We start from the raw sequence: 27,221 nt of genomic DNA, 5'->3' as shown, positions 1-27,221 counted from the left end.
GGGGGACACCCACCCTGCAGGGCTCCACTCTTTGTCTGAAGCCCGCCGCGTCCAACGCACACAAAAGCTCGCGACGAGGACGACGAAGGAAGGATACGAGCTGCTCGTCCACCCCGACAAGAGAACAAACACAACGAATGGCTTGAGTTGGGACTCCTGCGTGTGTGATTTTTTTTTTTGGGTGGGAGACGTTTTTTTGTGGAAAAAAAGAGACGAGGGAAGTCAGAGCAACGAAGCAGCAGCATCGCAATCCCAAGGTAATTGTTTTAACTACTTAACGAACAAAAGCACCATTTCAGCTGTGGTAGCAGCACATTTAACGCAAACTTTTCAGCCAGGTAGCGAGTAATTGATTTCAAAAGCGACTTTTTGGCACTAAATTCTTCTTTTTTTTCGCTAGCCTTTGCTTACGTGTGAGAGACGACGCGCAATCTGGCAACCCACCCAAACTGAAGCTTTTAAACGCATTTTGTAAACTCGAATAAGAACACGCGTGTCGTTGTAATATTAAACGTATTCCACCTTAAATTGGTCAAATAAAAGTTTTAAGTGGACGTTCGGAGTTTGTGGCGTAAAATGTGACGAAAGGGGGACCTTTTTGTCTTCCCTCATCCATCCAGTTCACGTAGAATTCTTTATCTTTTCAGTTTATTTTCTTTTTCCACATTTCAAAAAAGATTTGTGGGGAATTCTCGAGAGGGGTAAAGCACGTGGAGCATCCAAACGGGCCACGAGAGACAATCGAGGCTTCCCTTGTGTGCTCATTTCGTTGCATTGAAGTCAAGTGTCGTACAAAACCCTTTTTTTGTTTCAACCCACCGTAAGGAACACAAAGTAGCCCATTTTGGCTTCCAAAATGTAGGCCCCGCTGAGCCTGTGGAGGAATTTGCAACTAACATCCCAGATGTGGAAGCCACATCACCCGTAAGCCCCCCCCCCCCGTTTGCTTTGCGGTGGCTTCGTCAAGACGATGAATATCCACTAATGTCATATCGACTCAAGTCATCGTGAAATGTGTCACAATCTTCACATCTCAAGAAAATAGTTTTTTTTTTTTTTTATACAAGAAAAAAACTTCCCTACCGGCACCCTGATTCACGAGTTCGGTCCGGTCAAGTGAGTTTGCTTGTAACTCGCAACACTCGCATCTCGAATCCAATTTCCTCATTTAAATGCCAGACCATATTCTGTAGCAGCCCTAAAAAAATACTCCTCAAAAATGTTTTGGCTCAGAAAAATCCATTTCCACTCTTATTTTACATCCTAAAAACTTGAACAATTGATTAGTCTATCCATGATTTTTTTCAATTAATCGACAAATCAGATTATAAATATTTTTGAAATGTGCCCCAATTGAAAGCATTTACCACAGATTCACGGATAAATAAAGTTTGAATTATTGATTGATTGATTGAGGACCAAAAATCAAATAAGCGTCAGTTACTGGCCTCTTTTCCCTTAGATGACATCTTAAAAGGGAGATTTGTGGAATTTTGAGTCTTCACAAACTTGGTGCAGCTATAACATGGAAACAAAATTGAAAATTCAGCCTCGAGAGAGAACAGGACTACGAAATTGTATCTTCAGCGTACATACGATATCCCGGCTGACTTGATTATAGATTTTATTTACAAAGAAAAGAAAGAGAAGCGGTCCTAATATTGAACCCTGTTGGACTCCTTTTAGTCTAAGGTGGTGAGCTCTGTCACGTTACTGGATAGGAAGAAAGTGTCGCTCTATGGTCGTATCTCAGCTCTGATCTTAGTTGCACGTGAGCGCAAAAGAACCACAACATCTGTGTCACGGAGTCGGTTTGAAATCTATAGAAGACTTCATCTCGGCTTCCCCACCATTTTAGTTTGGAGTTTTGTCGGCTGTCTTCCATTTGACCTTTTTGTTTTGCTCTGGTTTCCAGCTTCCATGTTGCTCAAAGCTTGTAAACGTGACTAAAAGCGTGAGGGTCCTCTCTGAAAAAATTGCTTGGTCAGCCCCAGCGTGTCAAGCACAACGGAAACTTGCGCAGTTCCTTGCAAGCCTTGATTTATTGAGGAACTCTTGGTCACATGAGCGGCGTGAAAATGTCACCGTCATACCTGCGGAGCGCGCCAGCACAAACAAACACTTGTTCTTCAGGCCAAAGATGATGTGGCGCCGCTGAAGCCGTTGAGTCGCTTTCTCCGTATATGGCCGGCATTTCAAGTTGCTGCCGATCAAGTTTGATGTGTTAGCGGTTCCAAATCCGGCTCTTTGATTCCACTCTGGTTCCTCACCATTCTCAGTTCCAATTCTTAAAAATAAATAAGAGGACGGAGCTAACCAATTTTTCTGTGGATGAACTTGTTTTTTTTTTTTAATTTCACGAAAAAGTTACTGTTGGTGAACTTTACTCTGAATTATTCAACGGGCTCTTTTGAAGCAGGATCAGCATGCCAACATTTTTAAGCATCAGAGCCAAAGTGTGAGGAAGCACAGGAATGTCACGTTCTTATTTTTAAGTATAACCTTCTTTGATATTATTTAATGACATTTATTGTACGACGCAGACGACAGATTGATGTTTTTAACTTAAACTAAGCTCCAAAGAAATTGAACACCAAAGTTTTCCATTTTGAAGACTTTGAAATGAGGCCGATATCGGCCCTGGTGTTCGCCCCTTCGGCCGGCCGTCATGTTTGTAATTCATGCGCCATTTGTTTGACAAGCTGCCATGTCGTAGAAAGTTTCTGAAGAGGTTCTGTCGGACTGTTTGATGCACGCCAGGTCCAAGGAGTTTTTGGTTGCGTTACCGTTCAGCATTTTGTATCCGCTGCGTCCTCGAAGCTGTCCAAAACCACCAAAGCAGTTTGGTGCTCATGTTTTTTTTTTTTTTTCCCCCGTACGTTCCTGATCACAGTTGATTTGTATTTCATGAAACGCTTTACTGTGAACATTTGACATGATATGGAGTGTCAAAATGCTTATGAGGAGTTCTTTTCCCACCAATTCCTGAAACTTGCTTAGCGGTTGAAGGCGATTCTTTGTTCTGTGCATTGACAAGCATCTCAATCAATTCGGACACCGCAGAAAGGTTAACTTCTTGTTTCCATTTTTACTGAAGTAGTTGATGAACTCTGACATGTGCGCGAGCGTGGCAATGTTGTTTGATGCAGTCCAGTGACGCGAGGCGTTCCTCGGAGAGCGCAAACGGCTTTTCCGCAAACGCAGACCAGCTCGTTGGAGATTTTGTTTGCCGACAAAAATGAAGGGACATGGAACGATTCGGGAAAGACGAGACGGCCGGTGTGAAAGAGGCCCTCCCTAAACGGAGGAGGCGGATTGCGTTACCGCTTTCGCTTGATTTCAATAACAATGCAGCGAAAGCAACACACCCGCCTCAAAGATCTTCTCGCTCAACGGGAAGAGTGGCCACGTAAGCAGCCGCTTTTGCCACGCTGCGCCACAACAACTCTTAGGTGACCACCGCCGCCACAAACATTTTCAGGGAGACGCTGCACTAAAAAAAAAATAAAAGAAACTACAACCAAAGAAAGTTGAAACGTCTTCACCAAACAAAAGTCCCGTTTCCTCAAATCAACCTTTGTGAATGACTGTCGATGTTCACAGATGTTTATTTCCCTCCGCAAATCTTTGAGTATTGGAGCGCTGACTAACTTGAATGACGTTCCCACAATTTTCCAACATGTCAAGACACGCCCGTCGAGGAGGACGCCGACTGTTGAAACGTCTTCATTCTTTAGGAATGAATGAATTTGAGTCTGAGTTGCCGTGACGACCAATTATAACTTGACATCGTGTGCTTGCTCTCCGTCCTCGATCTGACAAAGACACTTTTATTCCAACTGGCTGCAAACTTGAAGGCCAACTCTCAAACATCGCAACTTGTCCTTTTGCGAGCCGGATGGTTTTGCACTTTGACACAAGAACGATGGTTCTTCCTCATCTCTTGTGCTTTCCACTCTCCGTGCGAATTATTTAGTTCAAGTTATGAGCTTGGTCACAGAAGGCGTGAAACCACAAGATCTTCTCTTCGCCGGTTGATTCGTTTCTTATTTTCATGAGCGGCTTCCTGCGGCCCGTTGGCAGCCTCGGGCAATTTGATGTGGAATTCCAAGCGCGTTGTGCTGATTAATTAAAGCTGTGGCTGGCGCCAGATTAGAAACAATAAACAAACACACGTGAGGCACACAGTGGGTGTGAATGTTAAGCGAAAACAGAAATGTTCTTAAAGACGCAGACGTGTGAGAACTTTTATTTAAGCAAGCTTTGGGAATCCTCTACTTTGTGGGGAATACAATGGCGCCCTCTGGTGGCGAGGATTGAAAACACCGGAGATGAGGCTGATGAGCTGCTGTTGCAATGTTTGCGACGAGAGTCACAATAGTTGACTATTTTGCGCGGCCTTCAACTGCCAGCGAACGACTACTTTTGCCAAAGTCTCCTTCCGGTGAATGCTTGCCCCACTCTTTGGATACAAATGATTTTGGGCAAAGAGGAAAAAAAAAAACTAACTGTTATTTGTTTTCAGGTCTGAGAAGTTGACGGCGGCTGGACGGGCAAGATGAGCTGGAGTTTCCTCACGCGTCTCTTGGACGAGATCTCCAATCACTCCACGTTTGTGGGCAAGATCTGGCTGACGCTGCTGATCGTCTTCCGCATCGTGCTGACGGCGGTGGGCGGCGAGTCCATCTACTACGACGAGCAGAGCAAGTTTGTGTGCAACACGCAGCAGCCCGGTTGCGAGAACGTGTGCTACGACGCCTTTGCGCCGCTCTCGCACATCCGCTTCTGGGTCTTCCAGGTGATCATGATCACCACGCCCACCATCATGTACCTGGGCTTCGCCATGCACAAGATCGCGCGCATGGAGGACGTGGATTACCGGCCGCGGGCCCGCAAGCGCATGCCCATCGTCAGCCGCGGCGCCAACCGCGACTACGAGGAGGCCGAGGACAACGGCGAGGAGGACCCCATGATCCTGGAGGAGATCGAGCCGGAGAAGGACAAGGAAGTGGAGGAAAAGCCGAGTAAGAAACACGACGGGCGGCGGCGTATCAAGCGGGACGGCCTGATGAAGGTTTACGTCTTCCAGCTGTTGTCGCGCGCCATCTTCGAGGCGTCCTTCCTGTTCGGGCAGTACGTGCTGTACGGCCTGGAGGTGGCGCCGTCCTACGTTTGCACGCGCTCGCCCTGCCCGCACACCGTGGACTGTTACGTCTCGCGTCCCACCGAGAAAACCGTCTTCCTGCTCATCATGTACGCCGTCAGCGCCTTGTGCCTGCTCTTCACCGTCTTGGAAATCCTCCACCTGGGCATCAGCGGCATTCGCGACTGCTTCTGCGGACCGCGCACGCAGCCGCCCACCCCTCGACACTCGGCGCTGGCCAGCCAGAGATCCTCCATCTCCCGGCAGCCTTCGGCGCCTCCGGGCTACCACGCGGCGCTCAAGAAGGACCCGTCGGGCAAACTGGGCTTCCGGGACAACCTGGCCGACTCGGGCCGCGAGTCGTTCGGCGACGAGGCGTCTTCGCGCGAGCTGGAGAGGCTGCGAAGGCACCTGAAGCTGGCCCAGCAGCATTTGGACATGGCCTACCACAACGAGGAGCTCGGCCCGTCTCGCAGCAGCAGCCCCGAGTCCAACGGAACGGCGGCCGAGCAGAACAGACTCAACTTTGCCCAAGAGAAGCAGACCGCCACGTCCGACAAAGGTACGTTTTGGCGTCTGAAATGTCTGCCAAAAGTTGCGATTCCAACAATTATTACAGCAGTCGACTAAGCCGATTTTTTTTTTTATTTTTTTTTTTCCTCCATTGACTCTCCTGCATGGACCCGAAATAAAGTTTTAACAATTATTACAACCCTCTGTATGATGACCAAAATGATCGCGGCTCATGTTCGCATTTATTGCGACATTGTAAAAGAGCCGTTTACTTCGGACGACGTTTTCTCGATCATTACCATCAGGCACGTGCACAGGTCGACTCCAAGTGGATGATAAACGTGCTCATTATACTGCAACCTGATTTTTATTTATTTTTTCCCCTTACTCTCTTCTTGCAGGTATGCGTGCGTAGGCCCAAGTCACCACCAGGCCAGCTAACACTGGAAAGTGGAGCTGCCATCCCGATCGGTGATTGGAAATAAGGGAAACCAACCTGAGTTAGTGCGTGCGTGTTTCTTTGTTTGTGTGTATGAATGAGACGCGGTGACTTTCTTTGTCTCGAGGTGTATGAAGTCAGCCCCGAGCAATATCAGTGTTAAGCCGGTCCACGGTCCCAAAAGAAGAACGGTGGTCTCAACCTGACATTACTTGAGACAAAAAAGAAGATCCAAAGTGCTTTTTGCGATAAACCCTCACCATGAACGTCTCCCTCAGGGCAGCTACTTAAAAATTATTTTTGTTACACATATATTTCTATCTATCTATGTTATATGAGACTTGGAGCTAGTCACAATTTAAGAGTTGGAACTGTGGGAAGTTCAGTCAAATGCATCTCAGCTTTAGAACTGGAATTCCGCTTTTTTTTTGGGGGGGGTGGGGTGAGGAAAAACCAGGAATAGTGTGAACGGTGAGGAAAGCTTAATGGATGAGGCACCTTGCTTAAAAAGAAAGGTACTGGATGAATGATCGCATCATACCAAGGCTCTCAAGTGTGTTTTTTCTACTCTTGTTTATTTTCTGGGCAGTGTTGTACCAACTTTGCAAACACTCTGGATGTGCCTCCGCCCAAAGACAAACAAACCTGGGTAATGCTTGAAATATACAAAACTCTTAATATTGTCCTTTATTTTCTTTTTCTATGGTCTTGTCAAAAAGGTGCATTTTTTTGTTGTTGTGTATATACAATATATAAATGACTGCTGTCTTAGCCCCCCCCCCCTCGATGCCTGATCGAATCTGTGGAATGGGGCTAGAGTTGATGAGATGCAAATTTCTTTTGGTACAATTTATTTTTTGAAAATCGGTACACATAGCACACGTTCATTTGTTTAAGTAAAAAAAAAAAAAAGGGATAATTGTGTCAATGTTGCTGAATGACTGGTTGCATACCTCGCAATCATATCGATGTGAAGCCAAGGCCTTTTCATTTTTGGGTATGTGAAGTACACCCACTCAGTGCCGTTTTGTGCCGACTCAATAACAGTCATCTCAATGTATTTTTTTACAAGGATGCTTTTTGTACGTTTTAATACCTTTTTTGTAATGATAGCTTTTGTGGTTGGTTTTACAAATAAAATATTTACAAAAAAGAACAAAGGTTCAAAGTGGTTTTATTCATCTTCTCAAGATTATTTCATAATTGCAGAACTGAAGTCATATTCTGCTTACAAATTGCATTTTGGAAACGGCATGTCCAAAAAACTACAATATTTGTAAATGTGTGCATCCTGGAAGGAGTAAGAAAAAAAAGTTTACGACTGACACAAATTTTTATCTCATAACATGATGCATTAAAAAGCGTCAAGATGCGACGCTTGACACTGATGAGAAAATGACACGTTTTCATTTGAAGTAATAGTTACAAAAAAAGTTCCATCACAGCTCGTGCTTTTTGTTCGGGGAAAATAGGACAGGCAGGCTTAAGAAAGACAAAAAAAATTGTTTGGTAGACCGTAAACTGCCTCATTAGTATTGCCAGCCGTCATTGCACGGAATATAAAATACATACAAAATATAAAATACGCCAGAGAATTTTGCGGTGAACAAATCAGCAACCGGCCTTGCTAGTGTCCGACGCTTGGCGCCCTCTAGAGGTCTCTTTCGGTCCTGCAAAAGCACAAAGTAACACGTGACTGAGGACGCAGTTTATGGCCTTGAAAACGAAGGTGCTGATTGGCCGAAGAGATCTATGCACCTGCAATCCAATGCGAATCCAAGAGGCGCCTTAAAGTTCCCGTATGTCAATGAGGTTTGTATTTTAACTCGGCGAACTGAATATGAGCATAAGCAGTATTGGATTTTTAGTGAGCTGCACTTTTTTTGAGGAATTTTACAGTCTTAAATTAATTTTCAAGTTTATTGGGATACAGTTCCTAACAAAAAAGACATTCAAATGGAAAAATTCAGATTCAAATTAAACAATAAATATACAATTTATGTAATTCAAATTCAGTTTTTCAATTCAATAATTCAATTTTCAATTCAAATATTCAAGTTAAGCAATTCGCATTCAAATCGACAATATTGAGATTCAGTTTCGAGTGGCAAAAATATCAGCCCATAGTTGTTGCCCCGATGCAGTAGCCAATCATGTAGCGAGGCGGATGCAGTAGCCAATCATGCTTCCATGTTTGTCGCCGTTTGTATGTTCTGGGTTACTAAAAAATTATAATAAAAATAAATGACAAAAAAAAGAAGAGAAAAAAAGAAAGAGCCAATTCAACCAATGTAGAGTTCAAAGCGTGTCCAGGCTTCGTTTGAGGTTTTTTTTTTTTTTGCTTAGCCCCACCCCAACGGGCCCAGGTGTGTCTCCGCCCCCCACCTTACGGCTCCCCAAGTGCGGAAGCGTCTCGGTCCACTTCTCCGCTGCGCCAATGGCGTCCTCTTCGGTTCTGACGCCCCACAGCGGAACCTCGGAACTCGGCACCGGCGGGCTTTCGGACCAGCACCCGATGGCTCCCCCGAGCTTCGACGAGGTCCCACTCGACGGCGATGCTTCGGAGAAGCTGAACCCGTCCACTGTCAACCGCATCCTGACCGAATTCTTCGTGTACTTCCTCCGTGGCGCGGTGCTCTTCTACCCGGTCTACCTGACGGGCTACTTGGGCCTGAGCGTCAGCTGGCTGCTGCTGTGCATGCTCTTGGTCACCTGGTGGAAGAAGAACCGCCAGTGGAAGGACTCCCGCATCGGGAGCGCCATCGACTTTGCGGACAACGAGACGCATGTGGTGAGCACGGAGCTGAAGAACTCGCTGCAGATGGCATCGTGGGTACGTCCAAAACTCAATTCAACGCTTCTTTCTTTCTTTCTTTCTTAAGATGGAAACTGCACTGAAAGTGTTGACAATGCGGCTGTTTTCAGCACTAAAGCACATAAATAATATTTAGTGTTCTCCAAGGTGCATATGTACAACTTTATTTGTATCGCGCATATTTGACAGGTCATGACGCATCACCACACAAAAATGCCTCCTGAAGCGACACACAGGTAGAAAACACATTTGTAGACAGATACATACATCATTTTTGGACCTTCGAAGTGAAATTGGATGAATTGCCAAGCTGTCTAGGAAATGCCCCACCACCCCCCAAAAAACTAAAAATATTAAGTTACAGTCTATTGAGATTATGCAGTCGTTTTATATTTGCATGACATACCTGACTTGGGTTGAACCTCCTAACAAGTGTGGCGCACTTGCACCGCACCCACTCACCAGTCAACGCTGCTTGAGTGAGTGTGCTCGCCAAAGATGTTTGGCAGGGGCTGTGGAGTCGACTGTAAATTGATGTTAGCATTCCCTGCTTTCATATTAATCTCCATCAACGGGCACTTTACATTACTTTGCCAGTCCGTCTTCTGTCCTGGACGTGGCCAGCCTTCCGTCCTTACACTTTTGTCCATTTTCATAAAAATAATTGCCGTCCGTCTTCGTCCTTTTAAGTTGCTTCTTGCATTTAACCCCCCTCCTGCCAAAATGAGTGTCTGTCCGAGACAAAATGCCCAAATAAACATTTTATTCATTTATTTTTTTTACTGACATTTGTTTTTCGTGTCTCCCCCCAAAAGATCCAATTCACCAACGTGGAGAAAGTTGAGTGGGTTAACAAGGTACGGTATGAAAAGCACACCTTGAGCTCTGTCCGGAAGTGACTGCAAAGTTTCGTCTTTGCGGTTTTCCTGCTCCGGCGCGGTCCGGTGTGGAAGGTGATTGAGCAGGCCTGGCCTTTCTTTGGGATGTTCATGGAGAAGCTCCTGCGGGAAAACATCCAGACGGCCGTCAGACAGTCCAGCTCCGAGCTCAAGACCTTCACCTTCACCAAGATCCACTTTGGACACGTTGTGAGTTCTTCTTGGCTCTCAGCAGGCATTCCGTTGACAAGAAAAGCACTGCAAGTGGCTTACGTGTCGCAGACACAGATGAAAACTGTCAAGTGTTTATTTAATCTTCATAGGCGTTGCTGCTCACATTCTGTCGTGTAGAATGCGTGCTGTAGTAGCTGTGACGTTAAATGTGTGCGCGTGCGTACGTGTCCATCGGCCTTCAAATCGCTACACTCACTCCACAATAACGGGGGTCTTCACATGCAGAAGTGCGCAAAAAGTGTCTTGAGCCGAGCACGTCGGTCGCCGGATGAATTTGTGCCTCTTCCTATTGGCAGCCTCTTCGCATCGTTGGAATCCAAGCGTACACGCATGAGGTGGATCATCGGGAGGTCGTCCTGGACATGACCATCAAGTTGGTGGCGCACGTTTTCCCTCCTGCCGCTAACTCGCTCACGTTTCTGACGGCTTTTGCTCGGCAGTTACGAAGGCGACGTCGACATCGACGCCGAGCTCAAGTCGGCCATCACAGCCGGTGTCAAAGGACTTAAAGTGAGCGCCGCCGTGCGTCGCGTGTCATCGCCAACGCCTTCTTTTTACACGCATGACATGAAACGTCAAGTCGCTTGTCAAAGCGGCGTCCTCGGAACGTCATGTGGGGACCGGTTAGTGTGGCGAAGTTGGCCCGTTTGAAGGGGCGTGGCCATGTGGCGACGGGGACATGTGGAGCGCAACCAGCGGCAGCTTTGTCAATTTCACTTCCTAACGTGAGCGTCTTTGAATCGTTCAGCTGCGGGGGATGATCAGAGTGATTCTGGAGCCTCTCATTGGAGACGCACCGCTCGTGGGAGGAGTCACCTTCTTCTTCATTCGCCGCCCGGTGAGTCCACCCCGCCGTCGGCCAAGTTTCAGTTGCATTGTGGCCGAATATTGGAGCGATTTAGGAACAGTCTTGCCGCAGTTACTTTCATAAAGTAACTCAGTTACTTTGTAAGTTACTGACTACTCGATTACAAAAGTCGCTGTGTTTAATTCCAAGTTATTTCATTGGTTCATATCATATTCGTTGTTCTTACATTTGGAGACCTCATCCCGTCGCTCCGCCTTGCGGTCTTTTCTCTTTGGGCTGCCATGAACTTTTTTTTTTTTTTCTTCATGAACTTCTCAAGTTTTTGAAGCTCGATAACACTTTGTCAACAGCAAAGAACGGACCTGAACATTTTCTTGAGCTGACACAAACTATAAAAAAAAATAGTTGACTGCATTTCCTTCTTGCAAAGACAAATCTCTCTCCGTTGTTATTTTTCACGCCGCTGGAATATGACCCGTCTTGGACATGTCGTCCTCCAAATTGTCAAGTCCCACAATGCTTCACTTCAAGCCACTGCAATTCATTTCACTTTTGTGTTTTAGAACGTTCATTTGTGTGCCGTTATCGTGATCGACGTCCATATTTCTTCATCTTTCAGACTCTGGAAATCAACTGGACGGGCATGACCAACATTTTAGACAGCCCCGCCTTCAGGTGCCTTCTGCCCTCAAGACGTTGAAGCGCTTTCGTGCTTTCGGGCTAACCCGTCGCCCGTGTCGTCGTCTTTCCAACTTTTAGCTCCTTGTCCGAGGGGACCATCATGGACATCATCGCCTCTCTCATGGTGCTGCCCAACCGCATGTGCTTCCCGCTCATTGACCAAGTCAAAGTGGACCAGATGAGGTTTCCGCTGCCTCGCGTGCGTCACCGGTGCCGTCGTCCGTTTCAGGCGGGCCGTGCGCTGCGCTTTTGAAAGGCCGTTTGCATTTCAGGGAGTGGTGAGAGTCCACTTAGTGGAGGCCCGAGACCTGGTGGCCAAGGACACGTACATGCTGGGCATGGTGAAGGGCAAGTCGGACCCGTACGCGAACCTCCGTGTGGGCGACCGCAACGTCAAGAGCGAGACCATCAAAGAGAATCTGCACCCCAGATGGGCCGAGGTCTACGAGGTGGGAGAACATCGCCACGCAACGGCGCCTTCAGGGAAAAAAGAAAAAAAAACGTTGACAAACTGGGCTGATCTGAAATCGAAACTGGTGCCGCATGATGGCGGTCAAGTTAGCGAGCTTGAAATTCACAAATAAGCAGAATCAGATCCTCCCGTGTTGCTGAAATGTCACATTTGTGTGTGTGTGCGTGTGCGCAGTTTGTTGTCCACGAGGCCCCCGGACAAGAGCTGGAGGTGGAGATATTTGATGAAGACACAGACAAGGACGACTTCATCGGACGGTGAGAAGATTCGGACGCGCAAATGAGCCGTCACTTCAAGCGGTCATCGTTGTCGCGTTAGGTTGACGTGCGCTTTCTCCTCTCAGGTATCATCTCGATTTGGGACAAGTGAAGAAGGAGAAAGAAATGGATCAGGTGAGGCCGCGCTCAGTCCTGCTTTTTTTTCCCCCTGAAACTTTGTGATGTATGGTGACCCCGTGCGTCTGTGTTAGTGGTTTCCTCTGGAGGGGGTGGCGAGTGGTGAAGTTCACTTGAAGCTTCATTGGCTGTCACTCCAAAGTGACGCCACTTTGCTGAAGGAGGTACGAAGCTGCCAGAAAGTTGCTTATCATGAGCTTGACGCATCCCTTCGTAATGCTGATCATTTTCCTTGCCGTGAAATGGTATTGACTCCTTTGCGATGAATCCATTTTGTTCTTTTAGTCTTCTGAAGGCTACGCTTGTGCCATGCTTGCCGTGTATCTGGACAACGCGTCCAACCTTCCGGTAAGGAACATGCAATGCGGTATTTACGAGAGTGTGCCACGGGAATTTCTTTAAGTTCATCTTCTTGATGCCCAAATGATCTTTTATTTCCTACTTGTTGAACAACAGTGTCAATGTGTTTGCAGAAAGATCTGAGTGAGATCGAGCATCATCAGAAAAAGAAGCACGGGAGAGAAGGTCGGGTAAGCGTTGGGTGTTTCGTGTGCCTTCTATTCCGTTGCACTTGCCGGCCGGTATTTCCTGTTTTCCGACTGCATGCCAATCATCTTTACAGGTGCTTCCGCTTCTTTCTCAGTCTTTTGAGTTTTGCTTTCGGTTTCAACCAAAAATGTGTTGATAACCAATCAGCGTTTATTTGTTTGTTTCTTAATAAGCCATTCAGGCAAACGTTGGTTTTTAGTTTTTATTGGTAACCTGGCCACCACCTGAAAAAGAGTTCCGTCTTTTCTGTTATTTGCCTCGAAGCTCGTCAACCTTCACGCTTCAGTGGCATCTTTGTTGCTACTGCCGCCTGCTGGACAATCACTGAAAATACAGTTAAAAAAAACACTTAATTGGAAATTTGAACTTGATCCCCTCATTCCATTCGAAATCTGAATGATAATGAAGAGCCAATTAGATCTTCTAAAGTTTTTTTATTTTCAACAATTATTTTCGCATCTAGTATCATGATAATTGGAATGTATTCTTTAAAACTTTGAATCTAGTATGCACAGACATTTGATAGACAAATAAATTGTTAAATGCTCTTCTAAAAAGTCACATTTTTGCACACAGTATTTTTTTTCATGAAGTTAATGATTATTTTTTCGCATATATGTCGACGGCTCGGCTTTACTTTCAGCTCACAAGGAAGTCTGCGGGGCCGAGCTCCTTTGTGGAAATTTCCATCAATGACGATGTTCAGAAAAGCAAGGTACGGCATAAAATATTTAAATTTCATTTTCCACAAACTGCAACCTGCCTACTGCCGCCGATTTCAGATAATGGATGGATGATTTTCATTGAGCATAGTACCAAAAATAGTTGGAATCAGATGGCTGAGGTGCATGCACGTGCTAACAAGCTCAGCTAAAAATGCTAATTGGACTTCAATTTTAAGCGCAAAAAGTTCCAATCAAACGCAAGGTATCCATCTAAGTCAGAGGTTCTCTCTTTAAATTTGTCTTCAGGTTGCATTTTCTACTAAAGACCCCGTATGGGAGGAAGGCTTCACTTTCTTTGTGCATGACGTCAAAAGGCAGCAGCTCATTGTTCAGGTTGGAAAACAAATGAAGCCGCTCCAACCCGAGGAGGAGGCGCAGGTTCCTTTGTGATTTGTGTTGGCAGGTCAAAGAGCACGAGAAGAAGACGCAACTGGGCATTCTCCGCTTGCCCGTGAGCCGCTTCATCAACGTCTCCAACATGATGCTGGACCAGCGCTTCCTGCTGGAGCAGTCGGGCGCCAACAGCCAGATCAAACTTAAGGCCACGCTCAGGGTAGGTCCAAAGTGAAAAGCAACCCGACCGCCACTCACGTTGACCCATCAACATTTCTGGCATACCAAAGTAGGACTCGTACTCAAACAACAAAACACTCGTTGATCTTCATCGTCATTTCTTTACCTCAACAGGTTCTTTCTCTGGAGCAACCAGCTCCCAAAGCCGTCATCGAGAACCAAGAAATGCCACGGAGCAACGCCGGCGCGTCCTCCTTGTCCGCACTTCCTTCCAACGCGAGTGCCGACGGTTGGGCCTCCTCGTCCGCCGGCGGGCCTGGAAACCCCTCGGAGGACTACTCCACCCACCGGCGGGGTTCCTTTCTGGCTTCGGAGGCCTTGAGGCCGTCCCCGGCCACGTCCAGCATGCGGCGCTATGACTCGCACAGCCTCCTGTCAGAGAACGCTCTGGCGGCGTCGCGCTTCGATCTGGCCGATGGGGCCGCCTATCCGGAGTGAGTTTGGGCTATGGGCCACGTCTCGGCTGCACCTGCGGCTCAGATTGACCTGTACCAGCGAAACGAACAGTGGGCCGCAATGAACTTGAAAACAGACCAACAGCGCAGTCGCGTTGACCTATAAAGAAAAAGAAACAAACCAAAACAGACTTGAGTGAATCGTTAAAGCCGGAGTACTGAGCCAACAAAAACTAATTCGGGGCTCACATTGACCCTTGACTGACAAAAAATTCCTACTTTTTCTCCAAAATATGTCCTTTTCCCAACCTTGAAATATTTTTGACCAACCAGGATATTTATTTATTACTCATTTGACATTTTTAACGCCACAATTCCCAAACCTCTCCGGCAACACTTTTTTCCGCCCACCCGTCCAGCTTGACAGTTTGCAATATTTTTGTAGGGTCCTCCGTAAACATCGAGGTTCCTTGGGCGAGATCTGCCTGTCTGTGCGCTACGCCACCCTGAGGAACAAACTAGTCATTACAGTCAACAGCTGCAGGTACTGTACAAGTAGGCCCCGCCCCCTGCTGAGGCAGGAACGGTTACCGCGGCCGCTCACCTGCCGTATTCTCGTCATATGTCGCATGCAGGAACATCTTCCCCTGCAGTGAAAACGGAACGGACTCGTACGTGCGGCTGTATTTGCTTCCCGACCAGACGTGGAGACACCGCAAGAGAACCCACATCAAGAAGAGGACCGTCAATCCCATCTTTGAGGAGAAGTACGCACTCACGCTTTTGCTTAGGATGGACCCAAAGCATTTTCTCGATTGTGGGTTCTGACTCCCTGTGCGTCCGCGTGTGCTCTTCCTACCCAACATCAGATTTGAGTTTGACGTGTCCCTGGCGGAGGCCCTAACCCGCACGTTGGACGTGGCGGTGAAAAACAACAAGATGTTCCACATGCGCGAAAGGAAGGACATTGGAATGGTGAGCAGACGCGGTCTCTCATAATTGATCATCCAAAATAAAAATTTGATTCTTAGAATCAGCAACACTGATCCATGCATGCGGCGCCTGCAGCAGAGACATTGCCAAACACAAAGGGTCTAGGTCAATAATGTTGTACTGGGGCATCAATTCACACATTTTCTGTCCTCAGGTGCTGATCAGTCTCGGCCAACTGGATCTTGTCAAAGGTGTCAAAGACTGGTATGGAATATTTGTAAATTGAGACTTTTCTTAGGAATTGGATTTTCTGTTTTTGAGGCCTCACAATTCCCCCAAACTTTGCAAGGCCGTGTATACCGCTGTGTTCATTCAGTAGTGCCCCCTGGAAAGTTAGAAAAACTTTTATTGATGCACCCAAAATTAGCTAGGCATGTCTATCTCGAAAAGGTGCACGAGAAAGTCTGAAGGAGCCGTGACCAAAGTCTGCCATTTTTTTCTCGAAGCAACAATTGAAAGCGGTCTCCTTCCCATTAGATCAAGCAATGCATTATTTTTAAAAGGACTCTTTCGAAATGTATTAACGCGACTTTCTTTTTGTCCCAAGGTACAAGTTGTCGTTACAAGGCCCGAGGCGTCAAAGCGGCGCGGAACTTTAACTTGACGATTGTTGCTTCCGGATCAAGATCCTTTGCTAAATAAACCACAAGGCCTTTCGAAATGTTACGGTAGCTTCAGTTGTATTAAACAACACATGGCTTGATGTTACAAATTTGAGGTGTATATTTTTCAGCTATACAGTTTTTTTTAATTGTAAGGGTAAATTCACAAGCTGTTTTCTGCATTGTGATGTCAATGTTTTTTTTTTAAATTTTTTATAAGAGGATTATTTGTCATGTTGTTGTTGAGGTAAAAATAAAAAGCAGTTCAGGTTGCTGGCATCACATTTGTTCACACAGTTACCAAGAATGAGACTGGAGAGGCTTACAACTGTTGCCAATTCCTCAGGAGCGAGTCCACATTTGTGTTTTGGAATGGTGTGAAAAGAAAGTGTGACTTCAAACGTGACGCGGATTTAGTTACAGCTCCTTTCATTTGAACATTTCTTTTCCTTGCGGAAAAATGAAAGATAAGATGAACAGTGGAATTGATGGAGAAATGTGGAAATTCTGGGACATAAAAAATGAGTGTATGAATAACTTGTTTTTGCACTCTTTTTTTATTTGATTTTTTGTGTGGAAAATGTGTCATTGTGGGGATAATAGAAATGTGTCAAATGTGGAAAAAATGTTCAATAAAGGTGTGATAATGAACAAAACGTTTTGATGTTATTTAAGTCTGGTCTTCCTGTGTGAAAAATCACATTCAAAATTCATATTCATTCATTTTTTTATACATTATCATATATGTAGCGGTGCCTTTTGATAAGAGTACAAAACGCAGATTTACGCTTACGATGCAAGCGTGATAACTGTGCCACAATTATTAACCAATCAGGAGTCGGACACTAGGGCTGATTCTGATTGGCTGTTTACTGTCCAATCGGATATACGACAGTACGACGTCGGGGAAGACTCAAACGCCAACAGTCTATAGAAGGGCCTTCTGCATTCTAACACGCTGTTCTTATTGTTTTTGTAATAATTCTAAACATTTTTTTCAAATATCATCGTTTGGTTCAACAATATTGTCCCTTTAGTTCCTGTACACGCGAAACATATTTTGGTACGTACAAAACATGTTTTCGTACGCGGTATTTGGCATTACGCTTACGTAATTGGGGCTTGTACGCGGTATTTCACATTACGTACACGCGAAACTCATTTTTGTACGCGGTATTTCACATTACGCTTCGGTAATTGTGGCATAAATCTAACGCCATACCCCCAACATGGTCCTTAAAAGACACCAGCAGAGGGCAGTAACAACACCCGGAGGCAGGCTGTAAGGGGGGCGGGAGTGTGGGGGGGAGACAGACAGACAGACAGACAGACAGACAGACGGAGAGACAGACAGACCGGGAGAGAGAGAGACAGACAGACCGGGAGAGAGAGAGCCAGGCTCCTCGCTGGCCATGTAAACTTTGCAGTTTCTCCTTTTTAGGCTTCTTGAGGAAATTGTGTTGTGGACACGCTGAGAGTCTGTCAATGGAATCGGTGGTCCTTCTGTTCGGATGGGATGCACGGTGAGCTTCATGTGCTGTGAAGAAGACTTCCTACCCATGCCTGTTGAGCATCGTGATGACTGGGACGAGATGAGGAGGAGGAGGAGAAGGAGGACATGACGAAGAGCAGAAAAGACGACAGCCTCCTCAAGGCGAGTCAATCGTAACCTTCAGCTGCTCATCTTTGAACCTTCTGGCTAAATTGAGGGTCATAGTGACCTGTTTTCAAGAAAAAAAATGTGTGTGTGTGTGTGGGGGTGTGTGTGTTTTCACAACTTAGCAAATAATTTTGGGACAATGGTTTCAAGTTCAGCAGGTCAAATCGATCCATTTTAAGGATGGATTTAAAACATTAACAATATACAAATGATAAGATAAGATGTCCTTTATTAGTCCCACAATGGGGAAATTTGAGAAAGCCAAATTTAACACTCAAACAGTTTGGAACATATGATGATGGCTAAATACATTTAAATTTTAAAACGTAAAAAAAAAATATATATATATCAGGGCCTTGTTCTTTTGTTTTGTTTTTATTGTTAAATAAATTCCACAATTTAGCAAACACATATTTTGATGGATATACAGTTGATTAATTTGACACAGATTAAAGTCTAAAACTGTACCAACAATATATTTTAAGTGTATATGGGTAATAGTCTCTTGTTCTTTTCTTATATTTACTACATTAAAAAAAAAAAAATTCTTATGTAACACGTAATCTTTTTTGGTGATTAAACACAATAACATGCAGTTGGTAAAATTGAACAATTTTAACAAAACAAATACTGAAAAGGAAAAAGTAAATTTTACTTAATTTGTTCCACAAGTCCGATTGCTCGATACATTGCTAACACGTAATGTGATATTCCATCGAATGGGCTAGCAAAATTAGGATTAATCTTGCATTACGAACACAAGCGCTCGCAACACATGTAGACAGACAATCCAACAACTCTCTCATGCAGATGCTCATTTTGTAGGTTCACTGCGTCGCAAATCAATTTGATATTTTCTTCAATTCTATTTCTATTTGCCATTTTCCACGTGCAGCACAATATGTCTGTTTGTATTATACTGCCCCCTGGTGGCCAACATGGAGCAGTACAACGCCCATTGACACACACACTGCCCAATTCTTTGCATTCCATGAAGTGATTTTTTTGCTGTGTGCTTTTCTAACAAACCAAGTTTGATGCAAGATTTTGTGAGGCTGTCCCATTTGTTTTGGGTGTGTTTGGAAGGTATGCGGTGAAATGTGAGTTTCTTGCGGTGCCATCGCGCATTCCAGTGGCCGCTTTGGCACTTTGGCCAAACAGTGCGTTCTCTGTGCAGAGTGTGTGAGGACGGCCTATCATTTGAGTTCTACCTGCCGCTCTGCCAGTCGGCCGGACAAGAGCCTCTCTGTCTTGCCCGTGTCCAGCGTGTTCTCGACTTGCCAGAGAAGAGTGATGCTGAAGCAAACGCAACCTCTGTCATTTTCCACCCTGGAAACCTTTGCAGGACATTTTGGGTTGGCTGAAGGCTGTCTTAGGAATTGTATTTAGTTCAGCGCCTTCTATTATGATGCCAGGATGGCCGAGTGGTCTAAGGCGCCGCGTTCAGGACCCAGTCTCCCCAGGAGGCCTGGGTTCGAATCTCGAATTTCCCCATTGTGGGTCTAATAAAGGGCAAATTATTATTATTATTATTATTAGGTCCAATTGACCCGTTTTACGTTGAAAACGCAGAAAAAAAGAGTCAATCTTATAAATCATTTCATATGTTATATATTTCTTTTCAATTTTTCTTTGTGCAGTATTTCTCCTCTGTATGTATATTGGTTGCTTGGTGTCCGTGGCAACAGCAGAACATAATTTGGGCTGCCGGCCACATCCGATCTGCCTTGACTTGATGGCATCTCGTCAATGTGCCTTTTGTGCCCTTTTGTTGACATTGTCCCTCAAAACTTGGCAAGATGGAGTGGACGTCGGCTTTCAACGTTGTGGAGATACTGCAAAGTCTCGCTCGGCCACTTTTTTTTCCTTTTGTGGACGTTTGGAGCTGCACTGGTCATGACCGTGACAGTGGCGCACAAGCCAGGTCGCCCAATCATGTTAACGTCGTGGGCCGAATATTCCCCTTGTGGAACTTAAATCGCCCACTTTGACGTTCTATATGCACACAGGAAGAAAGACCCCAGCCAACCCCTTCTTGTTTTGTACCAGTGCTCGTGACAAGCTGAGGCTTGTTGCCAGTTTGCAATGACTTTTTTTTAAAGGATTCTTTAGTCGGTATTTCCACTGGAATTTGCTTTCACGTTGGGCTCTGCAAAAATATTTTACAGAAAAAAAAATTGCCATTCAATTCAGAATCTTACATGAATACATTTGAACGTTTTTCACTTAAAATGTTGCATATTTCAAAGATTAAAGACGACAAAGTCATATTATGTAACTTAAGTAGCATCTTTTCAAGAAAAATCATATTTTTAACTTTTCAAGAGAAATCACATTTTTAAGAAAAAAGTCTGCTCAATTTGACATTAAAAGTGTCATCATTTTGAGATCAAAATCTTCATGGTCCAACACTAAATCTGATTACATTTTTATTTATGACCACTTGTTCATCTCCAACTATTTCTAAAATCTGTGCCCGCCATTGTTCTCTGGAGGTCTTGCTGTGCTGTTATAATTAGCTCATAGAACAAGAGTAGAAACTTCAGAGCCTTCCAACCTCTCACATAAAAAAGTTGCACATGCTCCACGTTCCTGTCCTGATCCCAGGCGGGCGGGCGTGCGTGTTCTGCCCTCTGCGCTGTGCACGTGGAATGTTTCATTAAATCACACTTGCCCACATTTGTTGCATGCGCCCGAAAGCATGGTTGGCACCCGTTAACGTCACTCATACGCCAACTTGCTTCATTTTTCTGCAACAGCAACAGCAACCGTCCTCTCGTTGTCGTTCTCGATGCTTATTGGATTGAATGGAGTTTGGGATGCCGCTAGTGGACAAGTTGGGCAAGGACATCGTTCTGAGGGACTGTTTCATGACACACGTAAGAAGATAGCGAAAAGATCATCACAATTAATGAAGAAAAATACATTTTTGCTTTCCATGTTCTGTTCTCCTGATACACGTTTTCCATTGTGCGCGTGCGCGTGCGTGTGCGTGTGTTTCCTCTCCTGGCTAACAATGGTGCTCAGGAAGTATGTCAGGATAAGGGCCAGACTACAAGGGCACTCTCTCACTTTTGTCACAGAGAGAAGAAGATCGAAGTGGGAACGCTCGTGCAGTGACAGGACGCTTTGGATGTGTCAAAGAAGTAGTGGAAATTCGTCTTCAGGTGTCTTCCGAGACGACGGCCATGTCCCTCTTGCTGGTGAGTGCCCGTGACGTTGTGATGCGGTTTATACCCGAAGGTGGCCAACGTTTTGCTTCCAAATCGCGCGGTCGACCGGGTCACGCTGTCGCTGGACGTTGCTTCAATGGACTCTTGTTCGCTTCAGTCAATTCACTTGAACCGTTCATGCCGTTTTTGTTTCGTGGCTGCGTCCATATCAATGTTACGAATGTACCACAAGATCAAGGTGCTTCGTCATTCTATTGCTTATCATTGATTTTGTTTCCATTTCATAAGGTTCACAAAAAATTTAAATTTCTACAAAAATGATCATCTTCAATCATGTTTTGCAACTGAAATTCATAGAAAGGAATTTATGGAAATGTCATGATTTCATTCCGGTCTCCCTAAAAACATCCAAATGTTTTGTCAAACCAGTTCTCAAGAGTATTGTTCTTTTCTAGCAGTAAAAACGCAATTAAATAGAACACAGAGATTGAAACGCTTTGTGAATCATACTGTAGTGAATCCATGAATGTGCGTAACTTGGCCATCGGGGGGCAGTACAGCGCAGTCATGCAGGCACCGACGAAGACAAATTTCACAGCTGCTATCAGGGACCCCAAAAGAAACAAAGTGTAACATTTTATAATATAAAATTGAGCTATTTGGATTATTTGGTGACTTCAAATTTCAGAAACCGAAAAAAAAAATGACGTTTTTCAATCAGCCGAAAGGCACGTGATTGGATCTGAATTCCGATCACATGATCGGGTCGGATTGTGAAACCCGCTCTCAGATTGTGCTGAGTATACGTTTACAGTTTTCGCGGTCCTCCCGTCTGCACACAATCGGCATCATTGTTTTGTGGGACACTGCGTGTGCCACCAATTACATTTCATTTTCTCGTGCAAAACGGCTGGGCTACAAAAAGGGCTCCCTTCTGCTGAATCAAGAGAGAAGCAATGTGTCTTTGCACGGCTAATGAAATGAGCTTTGATCTAATCCCTTCTGGCTTTCTGCCATGCGCTCGCGTCGGCCAAGCTCTCACTCTCAAATATAAATAGATAAATAAAATGGGTGCATCGGATCAATAGTGGGCGGGGCGGCAGACAATCGTAACATTGGTCAGAGCCACTTGGCTGGGATGTAATAAGACAGGAAAATTGTCGAATGCGGTAAAGGTTTTGTATTCCAAATATTTGAAGCAACGAGCCTTGCTGAAAAGTGTCAACTTTGTGGCATTTAGCTTCAGCCTCAAATTGGCCCACAGAGAACAAACGCACGGAAGACAGAATTACAGCCGTGTGGCCCACTTGGAGAAGGCAGAAGCGGCATCGGCGCATCGAGAACGCTCGCATCACCGGCTGTCAACGCAATGTAACGGGATCAATACTTTGGGGATTTGAATGACAAGTTACTCTTCATTTTATTTGGACTTTTGTTTTGTACATTTTCATTTTCTATATGACTTTGCTAGCTTAGTTTTTGTTTCATCGAAAATGTTTACAAAAACACCACAGTACTCGACAGTAAAAATTGACCCCAAATCTGATTTTGAAAACATTTTGACTATACACAGTACAGTTTAACCAAAGTGTATGATCACAAGTCCCATTTTGACCTGAACAAAAGGCACTTTTTTTTTCCATGATTATAAACCCAAGTGGTAGTTTTGAAATTGTCATGCCTGGGCCAGTGTGATTCTGTGGTGATACTTGGATGAGAAAATTGCCCACCTGTGTCCACCCGTTTTTGTTGCGCTCACCCCGTTCGGGGTCACTCGGACGTGCCGCCTCATCTGGCCGACTGGACGGGTTTCCATTCAATCTCATCTTTGAGTGGGAAGTGAACGAGGGAAAGTGCATCGGTTGCAATAACGTCATCTGGTCATTGGAGTTGGTTTTAGTGCGCAGGAGGAGGAGGACACATCTGTCTTATGTCAACAAGAGTCATTAGCCTGAAAAGCCTCCCTCCTTTTTTCATCACTTTAAGTTCCTCCCTCATAAGACAACTGGCCCCGCCACTGTCTGCCCCCCCCCCCCTTTTTCCTTTGCTGCAAACGGAAGACCTGCAGCATCCTGCAAAGAGGACGGACGGACGGACGGACGTGATGCCGGGCTAAAGACGAAAGGACGGAACGGCACTTGTCTGGAGTTTACGTCGGCACCGAAAACCAAAGCGGACATGCGGCCGCCATTGCTTTGATTGGCTCGAGCGCCACGCTGGGTTTGTCCCCGTGACTTCCCGGTGATTCGTTTTCGAAGGAGACAGTTGAGGAAGACGAAGGCTAAGCAAGAGCTGCAGTCACACGGTAGAGGACGACGGGAGGTTTTCCGGAAAGGATGGGCAGACTCCACTGGTGTGTCTCCACAATCTTCAGTTGGGCAAGATTGTTCTTCTGCTGCATCTTCCCTTCTTGGAAACGCCGGAAGAGCCAGAATCAGGTATTATTCGTCTCGCGGAAGCTACACTCAGAAGTCATTGCCGTGGACAAATGTCTCACGAAGGCTCGAGGTTTAACTTTCGGGAAAATAGGTCCTAAGTGTTCGTGGTCTTGTCATTGTAGTTCACTGGTCGAGCGCCTTTTTTTCTCTCAAATGATGGGAACCTCTGCACCGACACGATTTATTGTCATTTATTGTGCCAGTTAAAGTGTAAATGATCATTTCAACAACTAAACTGCCTTTGTTTGCTTTCCTCATCTTCAGTCACGTCTGAGTGGGCTGTAAGACGTGGAAGCTTTTCGCTCGGCCTCGCCCATCGGCTAGATTTAAACCCTAGCGAGCACGTATTTTAACTGCTAAAGTGTGAAAAGTGTCAAAAGAAGAATGCAACCATTTAAAAAATGAAGCACACAATTAATTTGTCATACGCGCCGTGTTGTGTTCGATTATCTCTCCGAATGGCTAAAATGATGCCACAAATATTGCACAATACCGACACGGGTGTGTGTGTGTGTGTGTGAGACAGTTGTGTATTCACACTGGAAGTGGGCACGCTGCCTGATGGTCGATTTGCTGAGTCGGGCAATTAATTTCCGAAACGCAAGCCACATGGCAACACTCAGTCACAACGCAATCACTTAAATGAATTGAGGAAGAAATGCAACGCCTTCAAAACAACGCAGATGCGGCAAACGCACAATCTGGTCGGCCATCTTTTTTTTTAACCGTCATCTACTTTGCGAACATGCGAGTGGTCGCGTGAGTGCTCGACAAAGGGAGGGCCGGGCCGCTGTTGTGATCAACTCATGGAAGACGTATAATATAGGAAGTAAAACCCAACTAAAAAGTACATGGAGAAAAAATGTCTAGGCGGAATTTTTTGCATGAATTTGAAACATCGGGCATGAAACATGCTTGGCATTTTCTGGCAGTTGGTCTTAAATGTTTTGAGTCTCCCCTTGGTGACTTTGCTTCTCGAAGGGTGGTCTGCGGGAAATAGCAGGGGATTAATCCTCTCTGTTTGCTGCACGAGGGTGCGTGTGTGTGTGTGCGTGTTTTGTGTATTTATAGTGTGTGCTGCGTATACACTATGTTGAAGGTGTTTGTGTACATTTGATCATCCATCCCAGAATTTGTGTGTACTCAGTTGGGTGGGGGCTCCAACACGGTGAAGACGCATACTTACAGTACATTCTCATGTCCAGCAGGGGGCGTGCCCACTAAAGAAATGATTGTTATCAAAACTTTTGTTGCACATTTGTCTGACTGTAAAAGATTTTCTCAAGATGTGTAAAATTCTCACAGCAATTCACGCAGCTCAAGTGCAGCGTCGCTACTCGCGCCAGTATATGATCCGGTCGTTGCACTTTCAAATCCTGGTGGGCAGCTATATGCGCGGAGATCCTCCTTTGAGTTTAAGTCTGAGTTTTTGTGAACACCCTGATCTGACCAAAGCTTTTCCTTCCTGATCGCTCATTTTGTCTTGGCGACCATCTCGAGGGGGGAAATTCTGAATGCGTCGTTTAATTTCTATGAGAGGAGAGGCCACTTTTTTTTTGTGCCCTGCTTTGTCTCTGTGCCTTGATGCAATCTCATCTCTGCGGTCTACACACCATTTCTTTGACTCAATGGCTTGCTTTGATAGCCACTGTCAGCTTTGGATCATTTTGAGACGCCAGATTGTGTCCAATCAACAAATTGACCCGAATCGATGCCGTGTTTTGCTCAAGATGTAACTGTGCTGAAGTATTACGAGACACTAAATCAGTAAATATTGCACGGATAGATTGCCTTGGAAGAGATGGGGGAGGTGAAGGGCAACGGATGCGGAGGGCTACGCCAGGCAGGAGGGGCTAAGGGATCGAGGCATGAATGAAATTAAAATAAGTGCGGCTGAGAGGGCTTAAGAAGCGGGGGGGGGTCGCGGTAGGATGAGATCGCAAGAGGAGGGTCAGGAGAGATGGATAATAAGAGTACCCCCACCCCCTTTGCTCCATGTGGCGGGGTTGGTGCTGGCTGACCCCCTCCTCAGCCAGCCCCTCTTGTTCCCAAAAAGCTTTGTGAAACTTTGCCCCGGCAGAAGGGAAGAGCGGCGGAGTGGTGAGAGAGAGGAGAGGCAGTCAGGATCCAATTAGAGGACAGAGCCACGCTGACATTGAGGGGGCGGGGGGGGGGGAGTCGGGACAAGCCGAAGGATCCTGACGTTCGCAAGCGGCTATGCGCCTTGTGCATCGTAATGCCTCGGCAAGCCGGGATCGCACGTCCTGAAGATTTCTAAGCGTGTTGCGGCCGTCCGTCACCATGCCGTCCGTGTCCCTCAGCTTGCCGACACTTTTGGCCGGTTCTGCTCGTACCTGGGTCTGCCTGTCCTGCATGCTCTGGGTGAGATCATGTTTCTGGCGCGGCTGTCAGTGCTTGTGTAACTTTCTGTTGTCTTGTGGGTGCGCGAGCCAAGACGACGCGTTTCTGTTGTCGTGATGACATGAAAGATGTTTGAGACCATCCGTTTGTGCGTGTCGCGTTGTCCGCAAGACTTTCTGTTGCGTTGTGTTCACAAGGCAAAATGACTTTCGATGAATGAACGCACCGTTGTTGTTTTGTGCACGTAGTCCAATCATTCCGACGTGAGAGACGTTTGCGTCTTCTTGGGGGCTTGTCTCATTCCAGACGCAGATTCAGCAAGCCAAAGGATCTTTTGGGTGGTCTGCTTGTCGGGGGTTGGGTGCAGGGTTCGCTCCCAGGCTGCGGGGGGGCTTGGCACTGTGACACATGGGAATTAGGAAGTTTGTTGGCGTTGCAACATACAGTCGCCACGTTTGCCGAATTGGATCGAATGGCTCTCGATATTTTGGCACTGCCTCTGCGTCTCTCGCTGTCCGACTTGAGGTGGTTGGGGCACGCCGCTATTTTTTGCTCTCTCTTGTATCATTGAATCTGCGGCGCATTCTCGCGCTCACGGAGGGCTTGTTTGTGCACTGAGGGGTCGGCCGAGTTGTAATGTGCAATCCAAACTTTAGTGTTTGTTTGTCTAAAAGCACCGTGGCTCACGTTGGTGCGTCTTGTGTCTTTGCTTTAGCAAAAAATGTCCATGGCTCAGGATGACCCGCTGCAGGTTTAAAACCCTTCCATCGTTCCCTTGTGCCGTTGCCGCCGCAATATATTTCATCTCCTTGTTGTGTTGTGAGTCACATTGACCCATTGAAGCAGTTTTTGTTTGATTTGAAACTTCTGCTTGATTTTCTGCCATAAACGCACAATGGTTGATTTCGCATATGATTTTTTTTCAAATTGACTGATTAGCATTATTGTTGCAAATGTGACAAGCGGATTAAAATGCTACGTCAATTAAAACAAATAATTTCAAAAAAATTGGAGTAAAAAAGAGCCAGGCCAGCAAAGATTGAATTGACCCAGCAACATTAATAAAGTTATAAAAGTCCATATGAACTAAAAAATATGAAAGAACCAGCTCAGAAGAAGAATACGAAAATAAGAGCTCCGGTCAGTTTGACCCGTGACACAAGACGAGGGTTTGAAACTCCGTGGGTGCGTTTTACTCCTCAGCTGCCATTATGAAAGAACATTCCTGGCTCCAAAAAAAAAAAAAAAAAGAATGTCAAAGTAAACGGTGCTCCCCTCTGGAACTGAAGAGAGGATGAAAGCGCGCAATCCCTGAATAGCTCCTTGACGTCCAACGTTCCTCGTTCTGCGCCGGTCCTTTGGGACCAGACTGCG

General features: G+C 45.7%; 3 protein-coding genes across 7 annotated transcripts in view; all 3 read left to right on the top strand.

The window, feature by feature from the left end:
* On the top strand, nucleotides 1–7,255 carry gjc4b (gap junction protein gamma 4b). The gene is made up of 3 exons (XM_088315502.1): nucleotides 1–257; nucleotides 4,526–5,705; nucleotides 6,058–7,255. The coding sequence occupies exons 2-3, from the start codon at nucleotides 4,559–4,561 to the stop codon at nucleotides 6,069–6,071; spliced, it is 1,161 nt and encodes a 386-aa protein (XP_088171628.1). The 5' UTR covers nucleotides 1–257; nucleotides 4,526–4,558; the 3' UTR covers nucleotides 6,072–7,255.
* A 1,222-nt stretch (nucleotides 7,256–8,477) lies between these two features.
* Nucleotides 8,478–16,871, top strand: esyt3 (extended synaptotagmin-like protein 3). Of its 2 annotated transcripts, none has more exons than XM_088315505.1 (23): nucleotides 8,478–8,928; nucleotides 9,726–9,767; nucleotides 9,909–9,998; nucleotides 10,319–10,395; nucleotides 10,463–10,532; nucleotides 10,771–10,860; nucleotides 11,450–11,505; nucleotides 11,590–11,710; nucleotides 11,784–11,960; nucleotides 12,158–12,240; nucleotides 12,327–12,375; nucleotides 12,453–12,542; nucleotides 12,664–12,726; nucleotides 12,852–12,908; nucleotides 13,571–13,642; nucleotides 13,899–13,985; nucleotides 14,056–14,205; nucleotides 14,340–14,659; nucleotides 15,066–15,164; nucleotides 15,256–15,387; nucleotides 15,490–15,595; nucleotides 15,768–15,817; nucleotides 16,161–16,871. In XM_088315505.1, the coding sequence occupies exons 1-23, from the start codon at nucleotides 8,533–8,535 to the stop codon at nucleotides 16,210–16,212; spliced, it is 2,529 nt and encodes an 842-aa protein (XP_088171631.1). In that variant the 5' UTR covers nucleotides 8,478–8,532; the 3' UTR covers nucleotides 16,213–16,871. The 2 variants fall into 2 exon arrangements, with proteins under 2 accessions (XP_088171631.1, XP_088171632.1); XM_088315506.1 differs by having other exon boundaries at nucleotides 8,481–8,928; nucleotides 9,864–9,998.
* A 4,061-nt stretch (nucleotides 16,872–20,932) lies between these two features.
* Nucleotides 20,933–27,221, top strand: part of tns1b (tensin 1b) — a 62,792-nt gene continuing 56,503 nt past the window's right edge. For 2 of the 4 annotated variants that reach the window (XM_088314633.1, XM_088314626.1), the window contains exon 1: nucleotides 20,959–21,078. In XM_088314633.1, the coding sequence (XP_088170759.1) occupies nucleotides 21,064–21,078 (15 nt within the window). In that variant the 5' untranslated portion in view covers nucleotides 20,959–21,063. Of the gene's footprint in view, nucleotides 21,079–25,707; nucleotides 25,869–27,221 lie in introns of those variants that run through there. The other 2 variants (XM_088314628.1, XM_088314627.1) reach the window with 2 other exon arrangements.

Source organism: Idiotropiscis lumnitzeri, chromosome 14 (assembly GCF_059441095.1).
Source record: "Idiotropiscis lumnitzeri isolate Australia: NSW breed Sydney's pygmy pipehorse chromosome 14, RoL_Ilum_1.0, whole genome shotgun sequence".
Taxonomy (NCBI): Eukaryota; Metazoa; Chordata; class Actinopteri; order Syngnathiformes; family Syngnathidae; genus Idiotropiscis; species Idiotropiscis lumnitzeri.
The sequence above is the reverse complement of the archived record's forward strand: the minus strand, read 5'-3'. Positions and strand labels throughout refer to the sequence as shown.